We start from the raw sequence: 22529 nt of genomic DNA on the forward strand, positions 1-22529 counted from the left end.
GGACAGAGACCCGGGCTCAGAGATGACGGGACACGAGCAAGGTCACGCGGCCGACCAGCGGCCGAGCTGGGTTCCACGCCAGGCCTCTGACATCTAGGGTGGCACCTGTTCCTCTGCTTCCAGCTGCACGACGTGGATTCACACAGAAGGAAGAGTGTCGCAGAGGCGTGGGCTCTGCGTCCTCCAGCAGAAGACCCGGCAGGCAGGGCAGGCTGCACGCGACGGATCGCCTCGTACAAACCTCAGGGAGGAAGGAGTCCCAGCACCTGTTTCCACCCACTGGGCTGGCTGCAGGTCCTCCCTGGCATCCGGCGTTGCCCTCCCTCTTACCTGCTGAAACCCTCTGGGGGCTGTTCTGTCGTCTGTGTCTGAGCTCAGGCTTAGTCAATGATGTTTGCCTGGGCTTACAGGACAGCCCCCTCCTCCACACAAGGAAAGTCCATTTGGGTTGGACTTTCAGGGGGTATAAGATGGTTTCCAGCAAGAAGATAGAGAAAATATGATGAGTGTTGTTTTCTTTCTTTTAATTGCTGGAAACCTCTGACCTTTTGGGCACTGAGCACACCGCATAATCCTTTTCTATCTGTCAGGGGCTCTTCCTCAGTCAGTCTTCAGACCGTGGTCACCGGGGCTTTCTTCTTTGCTTTCGCTTCCCTCGCTTTGTTTGCTTTGTACAACTTAAGAGCTCCATCTTGGCCTGACTGGCCCGTGACGGGGAGCGGGGAGGGGGTGGGAGCGTTGAGGTTTAGAGTCTTCTGTAGTTTCAGGTCCAAAATATCAAAGGTTATCTGTATCTCATACTGCAGCAGCTCCTTCAGGCATTCAATCTGGATGTGAATGGCCTCGTTGATGAGATTTTCTAGCTCCTGAAAGAAACGGAATGCGGCTGGTGAACAGACAGGGTCCCACCGCAGGTGCAGCTTCTCAACACAGCCGCCTCCTTTCTCAGTGTGCTGGCGCCTTCCATTCCCCCACCAGACCTACTCTCCATCTGTCTCCACCCCACTCTGTGCCCTGGGAGGCTGACTTTTAAGGTCTGCATCAACCAGCTGCCTTGACCTGTGGCTGCTGGCTGAGTTCAGCCAATGGGAGACCCTGGCAGGAGATCTGAGGGTGGGGAGACGAGGAAGTCTCTCACCTTCCTGCCAGCCAGCTGGGGCTGGACATGGCCACGGTCCTCTACCTACAGCTGCACTTCCCTCCCTGTGGCCCTCTCCTACAGCTCTCTTCTTGCTTCTTCCCTCCTTCTTTCAGGCGTACTGTGCCAATCACCCCATTGGAGTGTGTCATTTATTGTTCACACTGCTCTGGGCTCGGAGGCCAGCCCCATATCCCCTACTTTCTGGTTAAGTTCCAGTTTTTATTTTCTTTGCACCCCGCAGCATGGCATGCGGGATCTTAGGTTCCCGACCGGGGATCCAAACGGCACCCCCTGCAGTGGAAGCTCAGAGTCATAACTACTGGACCGCCAGGGAAGTCCCTGGTTAAGCTCCATCTGGATGCCAGCCCCCTTCCTTCCTCTTCTGCCCTCATCTCATTCTCACATCTCAAAGCTCCAGTTGCAGGCTTCATCGGAGGGGTCAGGGGAAATCGCTCAGAGAGTGCGTGTGTCCCCCAACTAGCCAGATTGGGGAAGAATGAAAACTCAGCCACCACGCGCCAGCTTAAACAGGAGACCCTGTCTGTCATCGCAATCAGGATCATGGCATCATAAAATTCTGGCGACAGGGACCGTGTAGCTGTGTTTCTCTAAGTTCCCTACCCAAGAAACCAATCAGTAGCAGAGAGGTCATGCTTGTCCTGGGAGTGTCAGGGGACATACCTTGAACATCTGGTTACCTACAAGTCATTGTTTTGAGATCTCATATTTTAACTTAGAATCCCATGCAAAAATCTCACATTTGCCCTAGAAAAATAGCGTTCTTCCCCTAGGGCGTCGGGGAGGATTGGGCTCCAAGAAGATGCACTATGTTTATCCTGCGGTGTTGAGTGTCCCCAGCTCAGGGGCACAGAGCGGAGGGGACTCTAGCCTACAAGCTCCACCTGGCAGGGACCAGCAGGCCTGGTAATGGAGGCCTGCAGGGGAGCTGGAGGCAGCAGGAGGGGAGGCGGCCCCTTCCACCCGTGGCCTTTCCCACGTATCTTGGAAGGTCCCTTAAAGGAGGTGGAGACAAGTCGTTGCTTGTGTTCTGTTGGGTCCCCGCTCAATGCGTGAAGGGCAGCCGATGCGCTATTTACCGGGAAGACTTAAACTTAGAAGGGTATCATTCGTTCCATTGTATTAATTGTTGTTTGGAGATTTCCCCAATGTTTTATGCATATTTAAAGGAATGCTTCCCCAAACCACCCACTCCTTGGCTGACAATTCAGAACCAGAACGCTTTTGGAACACAGAGTTGCTGAGACTCCCCATTCCCACCCCAGCTCAAACCTCCCCGACACACGCACACATACATACACACACGCACATACTTGTCCCTGTGTTCAAAAGCAAGCAACAGTGATGCTATCAGTGCCTACATATAGTTAAAAAATGAATTTAGACTCGGCCAGGCCCTCAAGGAGTTGGCTGCCCTGGGACCAAGCTAGTCGCCATTTATTGAAGAGCTGGGCATCAGGGACTCTGGCTCCTGGAGCCCCAGTAGTCCTTAAGACCTGCCAAGAGGGCAGCCAGTTTCCTAGCTCCACACACACCCCTGGGCCACTGGCTCCGCCCCTCCCCCACCTCATCACATCACTGCCCTGAGCTGTCTGTCCCCTACTGCCCTTCTTTCTTCCCCCCTCCTCCCCGCCCAGGCATCCTCCATGGATGCTGGCTCTGTAGCAGACGAAGGGCACTGAGGAAATCGATGGTGGTTCGCAGCCTGGGGGCTCTTTTGGCAGAATCTGCAGTGGGAAGGACTTGGACTTTGGGGCCAGCCAGACCTCAGTCCAAATGTAAACTCTACCACAGGCTAGCTTGGGGACCTTGGGCCAGGCGATTAAAGTCTCTGAGCCTCAGTTGTCTCATCACTAAAATGGGGCCACGAATTATACATCTCAGGGATGTTTCATGAAACGTGCACGCAAAGCCTGTCCCCTTCTGCCCCCTCCTGGTGTGTGGACCTCTTGCGGGCCTCAGGGTCCAGCCCGGACATCCTCTTTGTGGGAAGGGACGTTGGTGGGGGGGCAGGAGAGCCTCCTCCCGCCCCGAGGACCCCACCTCACCTCTCTCTTCGGGACCTGGTGCTGCCACCTGGGCAGCTCCGGGAGCATCTCTCGCAACAGATGCTTCTGCTCTAGTTGCAGGGCCTCCTTCAGCTGCAGCATGTAGGCCCGCTTCTGCACCTCGGCCGCGCTGAGCTCCACCACCCGCTGTTCGTGCTTCCAGACGGCCTGGTCCTTGCCCGCAGCCAGCGGGAGGGGCTGAGGAGGCACATACACCTCCACGTGAGTGACGGTCAGCTTGACGTCCTGGTCCTGGCCCAGGACATACTGGTAGAGTTTGTAGTGGCGGATGAACGTGTTGTGGAGGTAATCGCACTGGGCCAGCAGGTGGGTGGCGTTCAACCGCCCCTGGTGGTCTCTGAGCTTGCTCCCCAGGATCGTCACAGCCTCAGTGATGGAGCAGCCTGTGGGCACAGAGGGGCCGGGCATCGAGTGCGAACGGGGCTGAAGCTGCATTGGTGGCTGATTGATACAGACTTGGACCCCAGAGTCCACATCCTACCAGCTATTCTATGTCACCATTTATTAGGTCTTGAAAGCCATGGAGTGCATCATGTTTTCCCTTTTCCCTTGGCCTCTGGGATGCTCAGAGGCAATTTTATGCAGTAGCTTACATTTATCCCCTTTGTTCTGATACGGTTATCTCACGCCTTACCTATATTTTGACACATAACTCTTGTTTTAAAGACTTATTTCAGCTGTGCTTTATGTTGTTTCCACTTCAAACCCTTTGGGAAGGAGCTGAGGGTATAAAAAAGGATTCTGAGTCGAGTGGAGCATGAGACGATTGGAGAGGCATTATATTGGCGACTTGGGTCACAGAGTTAGGCAAGTGCTGTTTAGACCGCGCAAAGATCAATCAGCTCTGAGGGTAGCACCGGGCAACGCTCCTCGGAGGGTAAACCGCCTTCTCCCATGTCCTCCCTTTCACGCCTCTTGTTCACAAGCCTGTCAGAAGCCCAGGGTAGGGGGTGTGGTTGGGGCTGGGGCAGGACTCTCTCCAGCATATGATTGCGTCTTAAGACAGGGATGGCTCATTAAAGGGCTGCGGCTAAATGAGGTGCGTGTCCTGTGAACGGACCCTGGGCAGGGAGAGGGCAGGACAAGGGACAGAGAATGACCTTGGCCCCAGTGCGAGGAGACCTGAGTCCTCACACGGATGCCGTCCCCGAGGCGCACTGTGAACTCGGCCGAGTCTCTCCCGCCCCCTGACTCAGGGCCAGCTCTTCAGATCAGTAGCTTGGGCGCAGGCTTTGGGGGATTCCACAACTCCGTCTACTGAAGACAGAGACCAGGCGTTGCATGCGGGGAGCCTGGCTTTCCTGCTGGGGTGGAGGCCAGCCTGCCTGTAGATACCCGTCCTCGCTCCCCCTGCGGGCGCCCCCTACGGGGCCCTGGTGGAGTCTCCCCGCCCCAGCCAGGGTGCCCCATGCGCCTTCAGGAGGGGCTGTCTTAGCCTGGCCCGCACCATCTGTTTCTCAAACCCTCCTCACCCGCCGCCGATTCTGTGTCACTTTGGCCCCTCACTCTTGGCTCTGCGTGGACCTATTTACCTTAACTCTCCCCTGAGTCCTGAGAAGGTAGAGGTGTCAGGGTCTTGGAGAAATATTAGTACGTGGAGCGCTGCTCCACCTTGAGCCTCGCTAGCGAGTGTGGGGAGTGTCACTGGGATTTAGGCTTCAGTCTCCTGGGGGATGGAGGGAGGGAGGCCCCTCCACTGTGCAGAATTAAAGGTTAGCGGGCTGTGCTTTCCCTTCCTTTCAAGGCAAATCAGCAGGCTCCGAGGCCCAAGACTGAGCTCTGTCTCAGGGGGGTGGAGGGGAGGGCCCTGGGCCTGGACGGCCGACGCAGCTCTGTCCCTGCCCAGCTGTGACTCTTGGGCCTCCATTCCCTCACATGTAAAATGGGGGATAGTCATGTTTACTTCATAGGATTGTTAGGGGGACCAAATGGGATGACATGTCCAAGTGCCTTGCACAGAACCCACTACAAGGTAGTAATCAATGAATGCTGTAGGAGAAGGGGCATTTGTTTCTGTGCTGTGAGAAAAGTCTCTCCTGGCCACTTCTTTCATTCTGTCTTTTCATCTCTCCATTGGTCTGTTCATTCATCCATCCATCTCTCCATCCACCCATCCAGTCACTCATCATCCATTCACCCATTTCTCCACCCAACCATCTCTCTATCCATCCATCCATCCATCACTCATCCATCCATCATCCATCCATCCATCCATCACCATCTATCCACCCAATCATCCATCCATCCATGCAGCATCCACCCGTTCATCTATCCACCCACCCATCCATCCATTATCCATCTACCCATCCATTTCTCCATTCATCCATCTTTCCATCCATCCAACCATCCTGTCACTCATCATCCATTCATCCATCTCTCCATCCATCAACAATTAATTTGTCAAAATGTTACTGAGGACCTATTAATTACTAGGCACTATGCTAGGTTCTAGCAATATTATCATGTGTCTTATCAGATGCAGCTCTTGCCCTCAAAGTTCTCACAGGAGAGATACACAAGCAAATGTTAATACACGTGCAAAGAGGAATAGAATCAGGTGATGAGGAATGCTCAGCCAAGGATGGGGTTCTCCTGGAGAAGATGATGCATGGGTGACATCTCAGAGGCTGAGCAGGACTGAGCCAGGAAAGATGGTGGGGGAGGCATGGCATGGGTACAGCATGAGCGAGATCAGAGGGGCAAGCAGCCACATGGCACGGGTGGGGAACAAGACCGAGTTTGTTGTTGTTGGCACCTGAATGTAGAGGCAGAAAACGGCAAGCGTTGAGTGGAGAGGTGGGTGGAAAGCACACGGGAGGGCCTTGAGTACTGTGTTCAGAGGCCGGGGCTTTGGACTCCAGGCAGTGCAGGGCTTGCCCAGGGAGACTCTGGTTACGTGGTGGCCTGTGGGCAGACTGCAGCCCAGTCCGGACTGGAATGCCAGGTCAGCAGGCGTGGGCAGAAGGGGCAGATTTGAGTGGCAGGACTGATGGCCAGATGTGGAGGGGGCTAGAGGCCTGCCTGACTCCCAGGCTCTTCCTGGGGACCCTTGGGGAGCAGGGACGGGGGACACCAAGAGTATATGATAAGTGTGGGACATTTACCTCTGTTGTGACCCCTGTCCTCAGAGACCTTCCAGTCTGTGGAAGAGGAGACTGTTGAACAGATGACATCCCCTCTTTGTTCTCAGCCCCCGACTCAGAACTCTGTGCTCAGTAGGGGCCGATAGGTATCCAGTGAGTAAATGAACAAATTCTGACATGTGAAGTGTGGTGAAGGAGCTGTTCATTTATCCCTTCAACAAATATTCATTAGGGGCCTTCTTTCCATGTGTCAAGAACCCATTTATGGTCCAGGAAGGTGGTGAAAGGCTGGGGGGAAACACACAGATAGTATAACCCTGCTCAGGACTACATAGGGCTGGGCAGGTGCACAGTAGAAAGAAGTGACTTTCTCAGGGAAATCGGGGAGCAGTTCCCTGAGGAAGTGGTGAAGGAGCTGAGATGGGGAGTGTCAGAGGAGTTACTGGGCAAAGAGAGGTGGAAAAGAATGAAAGCAGGGAGGGGAAACAGCCTGTGCAAAGACCCTGTGGTTGGATAAAGCGTGGCCCACTTGAGAAAATGAAAGGCTGGGTGTTGGAAGGTTGGCAGGCTAGAGAGCATCCGGTGGGTTCCACTGGTCCTCACAGCGGCCTCCCAGACCACTCCACCCCACACCACCGCCTTATCAACTGGTTACCTTGCTGTATTAAGCAAAAGTTGAAAGTTAAATTTACCGAAAATAGTTTTTAAGAAATTAATTTTGTCCATTGTTTTGCCAGAAAAATAACAGTTTTGAATGACATTTTAAGATTTGCTTGCATTGTTCTCATCATTATATATTTGTATAAATTCTTCTTTGTCTACGCAATTTGACAATTTACGTACGTAAATAAGTCACATTAAAATTTACTCAGAAAGTATAGTTAAGTTCAACGTTGACAGCTTTTCGGTTTTTAATCTAACTTTAAAATGTTATTTAGTCATCTTTAACCTCGCATCGAATACAAAGAGTAAACTTTATATGTATAAAGCAGATATACATATAGTATATAATCAGACATACAGAATACCTAGGATATTAAAATTTGATAGCAGTGGGCAGTTAGGGAAAAACATCTAAAATGGCTTCTCAGAAGGATCCAGCAATCCCACTTCTAAGTATATACCCAAAGAAATGAAATCAGGGTCTTGAAGAGATATCTGCACCCCCATGTTCGTGGCATTATTTACAAGAGCCAAGATACGGAAACAGCCTAAGTGTCTGCCATGTCTGTAGATGAATGCATGGTTAAAGAAGCTGTGACACACACACACACAGACACACACAGACACACACACACACACACACACACACACACACACACAATGGAATACTATTCAGCCTTAAAAAAGAAGGAAATCCTGTCATTGGCAGCAATATGGATGGACCTGAAGGAGATTATGCTGGTTGAAATAAGCAGGGCACAGAAAGATAAATACTGTGTGATTCTACTTGTATATGGAATCTAAACAAGTGGAACTCATAGAAGCAGAGGGGCAGGTGCAGGGATCCACACCTGGTTCAGAGTTTCGGGGAGGCAAGGCTGAAGTCTGGGGGGCTGGGCTAGGGGACAGACGGCTTGAGGTCTTCAGTCTGCAGAGAGTAGCAAGCTGTGTAGGTCGCATGAGAGAGCTGGACTTCGTCACAGAAGCTGAGCTCTTGAACTGGAATTCATGAAACGCAAGGACATCCAAGGAAGGGCTTCAGGACAGACTGGGACCCCGGAATTGCATCTAGAATTTTGCGCGCACATTTTTTCTGGGGAGAGTGCACATTAGAGAGAATCATCAAATTCCTAAAGGAAAAGTTAAGAATCTCGGCTCAGAGCTGCGGACCACTCAGAGGCATTAAGCTGAGAAGCGAGATGTCAGGCAGGTATATCCGTAGGATAGCATGTGGAGGACGGCGGGGACGGCCAGTGAAGGTGTCCCAGAGGGCAGGCAGCAGTGTGGGGCCATCGGTTTCTGATAATCAAAGCTGGACTTGAGATCTGTATGGAGGCATCTTTGTGTGAACTTGGGGAGGTGAGTCATGGAAACTTCTCTGGGCTCTGCGGAACTGGATTTGCGGGAAGGCACCCTACTCCTCCTCCCACCTGGCCAGGCAGCACGTGGGGCTGGGGTCACCTGCACCCTCCAGATATGGGCAGCCCCAGCTGCCTCGTTCGGCTAGGCCAGCCCTGGTCCTCTCCACTCGGCCCTGGCAGCCATGCACGGAGTCCAGGTTTGAATCAAGAAGTGCGCAAGCCCCGTCGCGCTAACACCCACAGGTATCCCAGGTGCCTGTCATCCTGGCAGATGCCCTCCTACAGGCTTGGCCATGGCCTCAGCCATAGAACACAAGTGTGGGCCTTGTCCTGGGTCAACAGGGAAGGACCCCTGGGCTGAATTCTAACTTTCAGCCCTGAGACACTCTTCGGACCAGTTCTGGTTTTCAGCAAAAATTGTCCCAAGCTGGCTCAGGAGACACACTTGGCCCCCAGACCACCCTCAGTTTGTCATGGGTTGAGAAGCCCCTGATGACTCAGAGAGCCAAGGATTAAGTCTCAGGGAGAAGCCTCTGGCTTCAGGAGGACAGATCTGTCCTTGCAAGTTGCTCTTCAATTACAGGGAGTGGACTTCATTTGCATTGGCTGCTAGGAACTTCCTGGAGACGGTCCCCAAGGGCCTGGAGGCCAGTACCTGCACCGAGCACAGGGGAGGGGCGGAGGGGAGCGTGGGGCCAGAGAGCTTGGGTGGAATAGCCCAGCTGCTCCAGAATCAGGGCAAAAAGGCACTGGGCCTGGACCGGGCGCTCTGGGCTCCCTCCCGCCCCTCCCTCACAGGCTGGGGCTGGGGCTGGGCGAGGGCGAGCACAGGGGTGCATCCTGGGGGGTTGGGAAAGGAGAGGAGGGGCTGTTCCTTTGGCTGGGTGAAGGGGAGGATCCAGCTGCCACTGGTGCCCCATGACAAACCAGTTTGTTTGCCCCTGCCTTGGTTGTGAGGGGAGGAACCCAGTCAGGCTGCAGCCTGGCCCGGCTTACCCTTCCCAATACCCGAGCACCTATCAGGGCAGCCTGGGATGGTGGGAAGGGAAAGCCCACCGCTTCAGCCTCCACTTCACCCCCATCCGGGGTCCCGAATGCTGCTCCCCGCCCCCTTTCTGCTCTTGAAAAGTTCTGCCAAACTCATCCGCCCCGCGGCGCCGGTGCCAGCTCAGAAGGGATGTGTTTTCTTTGGCGGGGAGAGGACTCTTGTTCAGGGGGCTCCCTCTGTGGCCCGCACGCCCTGGGTCATCTCAGGCTCCGCCCAACGCCTCCCAGCAAGGTGAGCAGATGTGTCCACCATCCCCACTTTACCTGTGAGAGAAACTGAGGCTCCAAGAGGTCAAGGGATTTGCTGCAGGGCACACAGCTGGTGAGCGGCAGAGCCAGAATTCCAACCCCAGCCTGACCGGGCAAGGCCCATTTCAGCATCCAGATCCAAGAGGCTTGGGCTTGCTTTGTAGACCCTGGAGATGGACACTGGAAGGGCCCCTCAACCCTCTCGGTGACAGTTTTCCAAAGGTTGTTTTGCAACAGGTGTTACATAAAAATGCATGGCCTTGAACACATGTTGGATCCAGGGAAATTAAACAGATGTCCTTAATATTCTAATGAGCTCAGCAAAATATGCTAATAGGCTCAGCAAACGGCCAAAAAGGGTTTGAGCCTATGCGATGTTTCTTAGATTTAGTTGAGGCAAATACAGGCAGACCTTGGAGATATTTCGGGTTCAGTTGCAGACTGCTGCAATGAAGCGAATGTCACCCGAGTTTTTTGGTTTCCCAGTGCGTATGCAAGTTATATTTACACTATGCTGTAGCCTCTTATGTGTGCAATAGCCCTATGTCTAAAAAACAATGTGCATACCTTAATTAACAAATATTTTATTTCTAAAAAATGCTAACCATCATCTGACACTTCAGCGACTTGTAATCTTTTTGCTGGTGGAGGGTCTCGCCTGGATGTTGATGGCTGCTGACCAGTCAGCAGTCTGACCACCGTACCAAGGATCTGGTCATCCTGCACCTTGCCAGCCACGTGCTCTGTTTTCAGGCATCATTCACAGTCACGAGGAGGCCCCCAGTGAGCCCAGGGCAGCCCCTGGCCTGAAGATGGCCTTGACGCTGGGGCCATTCCTTAGAACCTGGTGTGGTTTTAAGCACAGACTGGGGATGCAGACATCTGTGGGCTCACAGCTTGCTTCTGCTTCTTAACCACTTGTGCGGGTTATTTTGCCTCTCTGGACATCAGTGTTCTCATATGTAAAATGGAAGCAATAAAAACGTCTACCTCGGGCTTCCCTGGTGGCGCAGTGGTTGGGAGTCCACCTGCCGATGCAGGGGACGCGGGTTCTTGCCCCGGTCCAGGAGGATCCCACATGCCGCGGAGCGGCTGGGCCTGTGAGCCATGGCCGCTGAGTCTGTGCATCCGGAGCCTGTGCTCCACAACGGGAGAGGCCACAACAGTGAGAGGCCCGCGTACCGAAAACAAAAACAAAAACAAAGTCTACCTCGTAGGGTTAGATGTGGGCGTATGTGATGGAGCTTTCCGAAGCGCCAGGTACACAGGGGCACTCAGTACATCACGTGGTTGTCATCGTCGTCATCGTGAAGATTCTAGGCGTGGCCTCCAGCTCCCCGGGGACTGTGAGCTATTCTGGGATAAATCTGGCTTTCCAGAGGATCCCGCATGTTCCTCGGGCAATGCATTCCTAGAGCTTGGTTTTCCTCAATCCACTCCCTCCTAGGTCCTCACCTGGAAGCTCTCTCTACCTTGCTGGGGGTGGGTCACGGATGCTGACGTGCTTTTTCTCCTGGCCACACTGGCTGCTGAGGTCAAAGGATGGCTGGGAGTTGGCTGTCCCCAGTTAGGGGGTTCAGAGGGTAGAGGAAGGGGCAACTCTTCTGGTGAGACCATTTACTGAGTGACCCAATAGTTCATAGCTCTCCCCAACAACTCTGGAGCATTCTCTTCTCTCTCTCCTTGCTACTGTGAGCTCCTCAGTGTCAGGAACATGCTCGAATGGACCAGACTTCCCAATTCCAGAGGATCTTTCCAAAAAAACTCTGGACGTGTAGTTGTTGCCCAGTGTTCAGCTCTCAATAAATAATAATACAGCCAGCCTACCCTGGCATGCTACTTTACAGTTTTAAAGCACTTAATTATCCATCAATTTATTTAATTGGTCATAATCAACTCATAATAGAGGTAACTGCTGCCATTTAACAGATGGGGAAACTGACGCTTAGCGGACCTGTGCAAAATCAGGACTCAAACCCAGATTCCCCAACTCCAAGGCAAGTATACCTCAGCTACTTAAGTATTTTTGAGGAGTGCAGAAGATATGAAATATATAGAAGTCCAGCACTTCCACTAGGGCATTTTCATTTTCATTTTATTTTTATTGTGGTAAAATAGACACGACATAAGATTTACCATTTTAACCATTTTTAAGTACACAGTTCCGTGGCATTACGTCCATTTGCACTGTCGTGCAGCCATCACCACCATCCATCTCCAGGACTTTTTTCATCTTGCAAAACTGACACTCTCTCCCCATTAGACACTAACTCCCCATTTACCTTCTCCTCCCAGCCCCTGGCAACTCTTGTTCTACTTTATCTCTACAAATGTGATCGCCCTAGGTACCTCATATAAATGGAATCATGCAGTATTTATCTTTTTGTGACTGGTTTCTTTCCTTTAGCAGAATGTCCTCAAGGTTCATCCATGTTGCAGCATGTGTCAAAATTTCCTTCCTTTTGAAAGTTGAATAATATTCCATTGTATGTACAGACCATATTTTGGTTATCCATTCATCTGTTGATGGGTTGCTTCTGCTGTTTGGCTATTGTGAGTAATGCTGCCGTGAACAAGGGTGTACAAATATCTGTTCCAGTCCCCGCTTTCACTTTTTTCGGGTATATACCCAGAAGTGGAATTGCTGGATCATAGGATAAGTGTTTGTTTAATTTTTTGAGCAAGTACCCTGCTGTTTTCCCGTTCACTAGGTTTTTTGTGTTTGTTTTAAAGATAAACCAATAGTCACATTAAAGGAAAAACCTACCTACACATTAAGATTTAGAAAGACTTTGTTGTCCTTTTAGAGGTTTTTCTCCCTGTTCACTTTCCTGGGACTCAAAGGGCAAACACAGGGTCGGGTATTTTAAAGACTGTCATGGGCTTCTGCCCAAGTTCTTCTCTTTGTCCATAGTGGTCCCCTGCCTTGTCTGCTTAGCAAATGCACCCCTCACCCCCATTCCTCCAGAAGTTGGCTAATGCTAAAGAGCTTTGGCAAGAAGGACTGCCAAAACTCTGGGGCCAGATGATCTCAGGGTTAATGCTGGTTTTGTTTTTTACTGTGGGACGATTTGCAAGTTACCTAACCTCTCTGAACCTCAGTTGCATCATCACGAAGTGAGGACGGTAGTACCCACCCAACAGAGCTTGGTGTGAACATTAAATGAGATGATCCACGTGGAGGGCTTGTACGTCAGGACTGCTGAGTCCTGGCGCGGTGCTTGGGTGATGCTTGCTGGACAATGGCTGAGTGAGTGGAGCAGGATTAAGCTGATTTGGGAGGGTTCGGAGGTCAGAACGGGAGCCAACAGGCGGAAGGCTCGAAGAGACAGATTTCAGTTCAGAAGTAGGAAGAAATTTCTAGAAGCAAGAGCTTTATCAGCGGAGAAGTGAGGAGGCATTTAGCTGGGGAGAGAAATCCTGAATAACGTGTGTGTGTGTGTGTGTGTGTGTGTGTGTGTGTGTGTGTGTGTGTGTATGTGGTGGTGGGAGGGGCCTTGGATCAGGTGACCTCTCCGGTCCTTTTGACTCTAAGAAGCCACGGTGATTTCCACTGAGCTGACAGTCCCCTGTAGCCACATCTAGGGCATCGTGTGTGCCCTCTGCAGCCACCTCAAGTTTGGTGAGGGGCCTCTGACTTTGGATTTCATCATCATCCTCATCGTCATCATCCGCGAGATGAAAATGACCACATAATCCCACCGTCTCAGGGACAGGGCACTGTACTGAGACTCAAATTTGGCAACTTCTTACCCGACCCTTGTCCCCTCTGCTGCTGGGCAACTCAGAGACTGGCCAACACGTCCAGCCGACCAAGGAAGAACGTGGGAAGTTAGAGGGAGAACAGGGAGTCATTCCAAAGGGCCAGAGCTCTGGTCCCCAGGGCACCAGTACCACCTACCCACACTCGGGCACATCCACGCAAGAACACATTAGCCGACGGGCATAGCTCACCCTCTGGGCTGGGCCTACGCCACCTGCCGCATCGGAGCCGTCCTGCTGGGGCCAGGGTCCCAGGCTCATGCTGGGAGTAGCTCCAGGTGACCAAGTCAGGAACCCAGTCCCCAGGTGTGCCACCTGGCTTTCCAGGTGCTCAGCCCCCGCCGCGTGCCAGCAGCCTCGTTCCACTCACCGCAGGGCTGGGGGCTCCTCAGCTTCTTACGTGCCCTGTGTACAGATCCCTCAGGACAACATGGAAGGTCGCATGGCCGGGGTGGAGGTGGGAGGGTGGGGTAGGGGGTGTGCTCTGTTGTCAGACAGACCTGGGTTCGAATCCTAACTCCACTTTGACCTGGGGCAAGCTAGTTAAACTCTCTGGGCCTCAGTCCTTCATCTTTAAAATAATGTCCATGATGCAAGGTCACAGTGAGGCTTACAGGGGCTACATGCGGAAATGCCAGGATCTCTGTGCCCCCCTACGCAGCAGGGATAGCCCCTCGGGGAAGGTTGGGGAAGGTTCCACGGCATGGTTTTGATTTCCAGCCGATTGACGGGCTCATCCTCTCCTGGTGGGCTGTGACCCCACTCGGTGTCAGGGGCTGTGTTAACACAGTGCCCCCCACTCCCCCTCGCCTCCGCCCAATTCATATGCTGAAATCCTAAGCCCCAGCCCCTCAGCATGTGACTGAACTTGGATATAGCGTCTTTACAGAGGGCATTAAATTTAAATGAGGTCGTCTGGGTGGCCCTAATCCAATATGACTGACGCGTTTATAAGAAGAGATTAGGACAAGATACACAGAAGGGCCATGTGAGGTACAGAATGAGGACACAGCCATCCACAGGCCGAGGAGAGAGGCCTTGGAAGAAAGCAGCCTTGTTCACACCTTGATCTTGGACTTCCAACCTCCAGAACGATGAGAAAACACATTGCTATAGTTGAAAGCGCTCAGTCTGCAGAACTTGATTATGGCAGCCCGAGCAAACGAATACGCTCAGGGAGGGATCTCTGGAATGAGAGCTGTACCTTTGCCCCAGGAGATGCTCTAAGATCTCAGTCAGTGGCTTCTGTGGAAACTTCCACTCTCCATCAGCAAAGTTGCCTCCAAAGGCCCCTCCTCCAGGTTCGGTCTGAGAGGCGTGGGGTTCGGGCTGCCCAGGAGAAAGCCGCTGGACAGGCAGCCTTTCAGGAAGACAGAAGGGCCCCTGCTCTCTGCGGGGCCGCTCCTGAATGGCTGGAGGCTCGCCAACGTGGGCAGATGCTTGGGGGCTGGTGGCGTGGCCCCGGGCATGGCCGTGAGTGCGCTGGCAGGGAGAGGTTGTGCAGGGAGCTTGGGGGAGTCATTGCCTCCCTTCAGCCCCGGGCTGTCGGGGTTGGCTGGAGTGGCTGCCTTCCATCCTACAGCTGCCTGGATTACATTTCCGGGAGAATCAGGAGTGGCCGTGGGTAGGACTGCAGATGCCAGCGCCGTGACGCACTTCACCGGACACTCGCCTGGCCGCCTCGTGCCTCCACCAGCCGGTCATTGAGGCCCACTTCCTCCCAGACTCAGGATTCGGTGTCCAGGCCAGCAGGAAAAGGGTTCTTCCTAGCCCAGATGTCCAGGGGGAACACCAGAGAGAAGCCAGTGCCTGCCAGATGCCGATGACGACACGAAGCAGAAGCTGCAAAGTGGCTGAAGTGACGGTGGGCAGGTGGTCACGGGCCCCGGGCGAGCATCTGCGCTGGCTCGGGTGCCTCCAGCTTTGAGTGAAACCTGAGGCAGGGGGAGGCTGCTCTCCACCCCCTTCCCCTGCTGTAATGTGCCCGTCGGAGATAAGAATCGTGGGGCTTCCCCAGGCACCCTGAATCTCTGCAGCTCCCCGAGGTCCCCAAATGGCCCAGCATCTCTCTCCTTTCCTCTCCGGGACCCGAGGCAGGGTATGCAAGATCTGCTGCTTCCTGTGATTTCCTCCCACCGGGATGGAGCTGGCAGCCTTCTGTCCCTCTGTGTCCAGACTGGTGACTTCACCCTGGGCCCCAAGGACGCAGCAGGATGGGATCTGCCCGGGGCTTCCCGGAGGCTGGCAGAGGAGGTGCCGACTAAAGGACTGAGACCAGGACGTCCTGGTGAGCCATTTGCCAGCACGGAATCAGCTTATGCTTTTGAATAATGGGCCACGCTTTCCCTCCCGGTTCTGAGACTCAATTGGCCTGGGAGATAAGCCGAGCTGGCGGCTGTCCTGGCAGAGCTCTGAATCATTGTTGTGCAAACATGACCCTGCTTAAAGGCTGTCTGCCAACTTTGTTACCTAGTATGCAAACAGAACTCAACCATCACTAGCCCTAGATTAACCCCCACCAAAAAAAGAAAGAAATTCATCCCTGGAGAAGCTAGCTTCCAAGAAGGGGGACAGCCCACTGTGTACTTTAGCCAAAACAGAAGCTGGAAGGTGAGCTGGCCGGCCAGTGTGACCCCCCACCGGGTGTGTGCATCCCACGGCCCACGACGTGTGATGGGTGGGATGTGCCTGGGGGAAGGGGCAGGCGGGACGGAGTGGCTGCCTTCCATCCTACAGCTGCCTGGATTACATTTCCGGGAGAATCAGGAGTGGCCGTGGGTAGGACTGCAGATGCCAGCGCCGTGACGCACTTCACCGGACACTCGCCTGGCCGCCTCGTGCCTCCACCAGCCGGTCATTGAGGCCCACTTCCTCCCAGACTCAGGATTCGGTGTCCAGGCCAGCAGGAAAAGGGTTCTTCCTAGCCCAGATGTCCAGGGGGAACACCAGAGAGAAGCCAGTGCCTGCCAGATGCCGATGACGACACGAAGCAGAAGCTGCAAAGTGGCTGAAGTGACGGTGGGCAGGTGGTCACGGGCCCCGGGCGAGCATCTGCGCTGGCTCGGGTGCCTCCAGCTTTGAGTGAAACCTGAGGCAGGGGGAGGCTGCTCTCCACCCCCTTCCCCTGCTGTAATGTGCCCGTCGGAGATAAGAATCGTGGGGCTTCCCCAGGCACCCTGAATCTCTGCAGCTCCCCGAGGTCCCCAAATGGCCCAGCATCTCTCTCCTTTCCTCTCCGGGACCCGAGGCAGGGTATGCAAGATCTGCTGCTTCCTGTGATTTCCTCCCACCGGGATGGAGCTGGCAGCCTTCTGTCCCTCTGTGTCCAGACTGGTGACTTCACCCTGGGCCCCAAGGACGCAGCAGGATGGGATCTGCCCGGGGCTTCCCGGAGGCTGGCAGAGGAGGTGCCGACTAAAGGACTGAGACCAGGACGTCCTGGTGAGCCATTTGCCAGCACGGAATCAGCTTATGCTTTTGAATAATGGGCCACGCTTTCCCTCCCGGTTCTGAGACTCAATTGGGCTGGGAGATAAGCCGAGCTGGCGGCTGTCCTGGCAGAGCTCTGAATCATTGTTGTGCAAACATGACCCTGCTTAAAGGCTGTCTGCCAACTTTGTTACCTAGTATGCAAACAGAACTCAACCATCACTAGCCCTAGATTAACCCCCACCAAAAAAAGAAAGAAATTCATCCCTGGAGAAGCTAGCTTCCAAGAAGGGGGACAGCCCACTGTGTACTTTAGCCAAAACAGAAGCTGGAAGGTGAGCTGGCTGGCCAGTGTGACCCCCCACCGGGTGTGTGCATCCCACGGCCCACGACGTGTGATGGGTGGGATGTGCCTGGGGGAAGGGGCAGGCGGGACACGAGATGCGAAGGACTAGAGCTCATTTGGGATCTGACCTTCCTGCCCCTGACGGCCGGGGTCCCCTAACAGGGGGAATGAAGAGACACCATCTCCTCATGCTGGTGGGCACTGGGCCCTCCTCACCAGTGCGCCCGAGGGCGGGGCAGCTGCATTAGGGGCCAGTCTGGACCTCCATTAGGCGGGCCGATGACTTGAACCCATCTGCAGTCCTGCCTGCAGGGGGAGGGAGAGACAAGAAATGGCCCAGACAGCAAGACCCCAGGGTGCGGGGGACAGTGTGCAGCAACCTCTGGTCCCGGACCGCCAGCCTCTGTTGTGCGGCCTGCCTCACCTCCACGCCTGGTGGGAGCTAACCTTTGCCGAGCATTTCCTACATACCTCCCACTCTATTATACTCTGCAGGCCCTGTCTCTTTAGTTTTTCCAACCGCCCTATGAATTGGAACTATCATGGCCCTATTTTAGAGATAAGGAATGGAAGGCACAGAGAGGTAAGGTACTGCTCTCAAGGTTGCACAGTAATGTGTTGGAGGCCGACTTGAATCCAGGTCTACTGACTGCAGAGTTTGGTGCCTGATTGCTCGGCTATGCGGCCTTTAGCCTGGCCCAGCCTGGGCCTGGAGCTGATGCACAGTAAGGAGGAGCATCTGGGGGAGAGAGGAGGTGCCTGCTGAAATTCCACCCCTGCCTCTGAGGACTGATACGCTTGTTCACGCTCTTGTGAGTGTTCCAGTGATGGGTTTCTGGGAGGCAGTGTGGGCGTGGCTCTGCGGGGTGATGTCGGGCCAGCATGGCCGCTTTCCACAGCAGCAGGCGTCATCCTGATGACAGCGTGGCGGGGCCTGAGGTGCGTGGGCCTAGCTCAGGAGGCCGGGTTCTCGGGTGGCTCTCCCCTGCTGCACCCACACTCTGCACCCTCCAAGCCCAGAGTCGACCGGAGTCGGCACACACAGCGGGTCCATTAGCCGGGGGTGGAGCCGGGACCGTCTTATCTGCCTCTTTTCTTGCAGCCCCACTTCAGGGAAGAGTCTGCAGTTTGCTTTACCTCCAGGCGCCCTGCTCCCTGCGACGCATCTGAGGAGAAAGAGCCTGGGACCATCTCTGCTGCTCTTGAGAAGGGGCTGAGGTGACTCCTGGACATTTGGAGGCTGATGTGAAGCGGAATCTGCACAAAGCACGGCCAGCCACACCTGATCGATCAGGCCATCTTGGAATCACATCACCCCCGTTGCATCTCCGGGTCTTTGTGGCCCCTCCTGAAACTAAGGACCAGTCCTCACTGAGCACTGACTAGGCACCAAGCGCTGTGCTGTGGGCTTCATCGTCATAAACTCAGTCTTATGAAGTGGGCGCTCTTGTTTTTCTCCTTCTCTCGATGTGTAGAGGCTCAGAGGTGGTGTGGCCGCCCGGGACCTCACGTCCTGCAAGGGACTGAACTAGGATTTGAGCCTTCTCTCCAGCTATCTTCGCCGAGTCCAATTTCAGGCACTGGGAGCCCCACCCAAGAGTTTCTTCCTACCTGATGTTTGTACCATGTTTCACAAATTTGCAGCTGATTGAAAAGTAAGAGGGAAATCTTGTAAGCTGGATGTCCCAAGATCAAGAGTTAAAAGAAGGGGAATTCCCTGGTGGTCTGCTGGTTAAGATTCTGCGCTCTCACTGCCAAGGGCCCGGGTTCGATCCCTCGCTGGGGAACTAGGATCTCACAATGGGCCAACACTGACAAGACGGGATCAGTGGGGATGATTGTAAAGTCTTGCATGTGCATTCAACATTGCCACGTGCAAGGGCAGGATTGGGAAAATGGCTAGGGATGGTGCACTGCCTGTCCAATATGATTGTGACGTTGATGTTGATAAAGAAAATATACCCATAGGCTATATGAATAGGAGCATCATCACCAGGACAAGGGTGATGATAAAATCCCTGGTCACTTCATTGATCAAATCGCAGGTGGTATTGTGTTGGATCTGGATGCCATATTTTAAGAATGATATTGACAGGCTTCCCCGGTGGCGCAGTGGTTGAGAATCCACCTGCCAATGCAGGGGACACGGGTTCGATCCCTGGCCCGGGAAGATCCCCCATGCCACGGAGCAACTAAGCCCGTGTGCCACAACTACTGAGCCCACGTGCCGCATCTACTGAAGCCCACGCACCTAGAGCCCGTGCTCCGCAACAAGAGAAGCCACTGCAATGAGAAGCCCGCGCACCGCAACGAACAGTAGCCCCCGCTCGCTGCAACTAGAGAAAGCCTGCGTGCAGCAATGAAGACCCAACGCAGCCAAAAATAAATAAATAAAATAAAATAAAATAGAAAAGAATGATATTGACAAACACAAGGATGCCCAGGGAAGGGCAGAAAGAGAGGGGGGATGGGGTGGGGAGGTGGGGTGGAGGGGTCTATGGAAATGATGCAGTGTTAAGAATGATAAAGACAGGAAATAGTCCAGTGGAAGATTCTGAGCAAGGGAGGTTGCCCAGTGTCTTCAGTCAAAAGCTAATGTGCTTTGGGCCTTCTCTCACCTTCCAACATGGCCCACACTCTGTCTATGGAGTGTGTTTCTCTGTGAATAAATCTTATTTCCCTTTAAAAAAAAAAATGATAAAAGGCACTTGAGGATGTCCAGTCGACATGCGAAGATATAATGGTCAGAGTGTATGAAGCCCATTCAGTACGTGCAGGGCCAGCCCACTGCTTCTAGAGGACAGACTTTGGGCGTGTGAGTAGAAGGTGCAGAAGACGGGTGTAACTAGATATAAGGAGGAATTCCTAATGATGAGAGTGGTTGTATAAAGGAATGAATTGCCTCAGAACGAGGGAGCTCCCCATCGCTTGGAGTGTCAGCAAAGGCTGGGAAAACCTCGCTGGCTGGTTGAGGGGTGTCCCTGCAGTAAAGGGAATTACATTTTCTAATCACCAGGTCTCCTAGCAACTCTAAGGTTTAGGTCTACCAGACATAAATAGACTGTACTGGTAAAGGTACGTGATAGCCAGAAATAGTGGAAGTGCCAGTGCAATCTAATCTCCTCAGCTGGAAGTTGGGTTTGCATCATCATCAACTGGTTTTCAAGGGCTCAGCCTGTGGAAGGCTCTAATGGAAACTTGAAAGAGTCCGAGCTCCCACCTGCTTGGGGCTGACCTTCGGCAGTCAGTGTTTGTTCCGGCCACGAGCCACTGCAGAGCTCAAACAGCAGGGCTGAACTCTGGTAGCCAGGCGTTGCTGTGAGCAGTGGGGAGTGGGACCCAAAGGGATGCCAAGAAGGCCCCGAGGGGGCAGGGGCTGTCTCAGGTGGGATGAATTTCCCAGGGATCTCTGAAACCAGCCCATGAGCATCACCATGTGTTGCTTAAGCCTTCAGGCTGGGCCTGGAGGAGAGACATGGAAGGGCACCCGGGCAGCTCAAGAAATAAAAAAAAAGGCTGATGCAAGTGCACATAATATGTGTGGTAGGAACACTGAGTGGCTTGAAGCAGAGGAATGATGGGATTTTATTTGTGACTGAAAAAAATCATGGTGCACTTTGGTGAATGGGTGCAGAAATACAAGATGTGAAAGCTGTGGACTGGTTAAGAGGTGGTGGTGGATGAGGACGTGTTGAAAAGTGGTGAGACTGGACATTCGGGTGCTGCTAATAGGACAGGTGGGTGAGCTCCGGGTGCATCTGGGACAAGGCACTGTGAGTCCTGTTTGCTTGGCAGCTGTTTACGATCTTGGTCAGAAGGCCAAGATTACAGATTACAAATCTTTCATACTAAAACAATTGTTCAAAATAAAGAAAAGTTTCCCCAGAAATACATAAGGCAGTGTGATATTGGCAAAACGATAGACAAATAGACCAATGGAGCAGAATAGAGCCCAGAAATAGACCCATGCAAATACAGGTGACTGATCTTTGACAAAGGAGCGAAAGCAGTACAGTGGCATAAAGACAATCTTCAACAAATGGTGCTGGAGCAAGTGGACATCCACGTGTAAACAAACAACAACAAAAGAATTGACACAGACCTTACACCCTTCATAATCATTAACTCAAAACGGGTCACAGATCTAAATGTAAGATACAAAACTATTAAACTTTTAGAAGATATAACAGGAGGAAATCTGGGTGACCTTGAGTCTGGCAATGACTTTTCACATGTAACACCCAAAGCACGATACGTGAAAGAAGAACTGATAATCTGGACTTCACGAAAATCAAGAAGTTCCACTCTGCAAAAGACAGTGTCAAGAGAATGAGAAGACAAGCCACAGGCTGGGAGAAAATACTTGCAAAAGACACGTCTAACCAAGGACTCTTATGCAAAATATACAAAGAACACTTAAAATTCGACAATAAGAAAAAAAACCTGACTGAAAAAAAGGGTAAAAATCTTAACAGACATGTCACAGAAGAAGATGTACAGATGGCAAATAAGCTTATGAAAAGATGCTTCACATCATATGTCACCAGGGAAATGTAAATTAAAACAATGAGAGACCACAACATGCCTATTGGAATGGCCAGAATCCAGAACACGGACAACACCAAATGTTGGCAAGGATGTGGGGCAACGGGAACTCTCGTCCATGGCTGGTGGGGATGCAAAATGGTGCAGCCACTTTGGAAGACAGTTTGGTGCTTTCTTACAAAACTAAACATGCTCTTACCATATGATCCAGCAACTACCCTCCTTGGTATTTACCTAAGGAGTTGAGAACTTATGTCCACGCAAAAACTTACAGATATTTCTTGCAGCTTTATTCATAAGTGCCAAAAGTTGGAAGTAACCAAGATATCCTTCAGTAGATGAATGGATACATAAACTGTGATATATCTAGACAATGGAATATTATTCAGCCCTTATATCTAGACATTGGAATATTATTCAGCCCTTAAAAGAAAGTAGCTATCAAGCCTTGTAAAGACATGTAGGAAACTAAAATGCATATTACTTGTGAAAGAAGTCAGTCTGAAAAGGCTACAGACTGTATGATTCCAACTATATGACATCCTGGAAAGGCAATACTACAGAGACAGTAGAAAGATCTACTTTCTGCTCATTGAGGGGGAGGGAAGGATGAAGAGGTGGAGCACAGAGAGTTTCTAGGGTAGTGAAACCATTCTGTATTTTTTTTTTTTTTTTTTTTTTTTTGCGGGCCTCTCACTGTTGTGGCCTCTCCCGTTGCGGAGCACAGGCTCCGGACGCGCAGGCTCAGTGGCCATGGCTCACGGGCCCAGCCGCTCCGTGGCATGTGGGGTCTTCCCAGACCGGGGCACGAACCCG

General features: G+C 52.7%; 1 protein-coding gene across 1 annotated transcript in view; it reads right to left on the reverse strand.

Annotated features, from left to right (window-relative positions):
- Positions 1–517: 517 nt before the first annotated feature.
- Positions 518–22529, reverse strand: part of CUNH8orf74 (chromosome unknown C8orf74 homolog) — a 27102-nt gene continuing 5090 nt past the window's right edge. The window contains exons 3-4 of the mRNA XM_007466142.1: positions 3208–3611; positions 518–866 (exon numbers count right to left, since the gene is read on the reverse strand). Of these exons, the coding sequence (XP_007466204.1) occupies positions 612–866; positions 3208–3611 (659 nt within the window). The 3' untranslated portion in view covers positions 518–611. The remainder of the gene's footprint in view (positions 867–3207; positions 3612–22529) is intronic.

This window comes from Lipotes vexillifer, unplaced genomic scaffold (genome assembly GCF_000442215.2).
Source record: "Lipotes vexillifer unplaced genomic scaffold, Lipotes_vexillifer_v1.1 scaffold308, whole genome shotgun sequence".
NCBI lineage: Eukaryota > Metazoa > Chordata > Mammalia > Artiodactyla > Lipotidae > Lipotes > Lipotes vexillifer.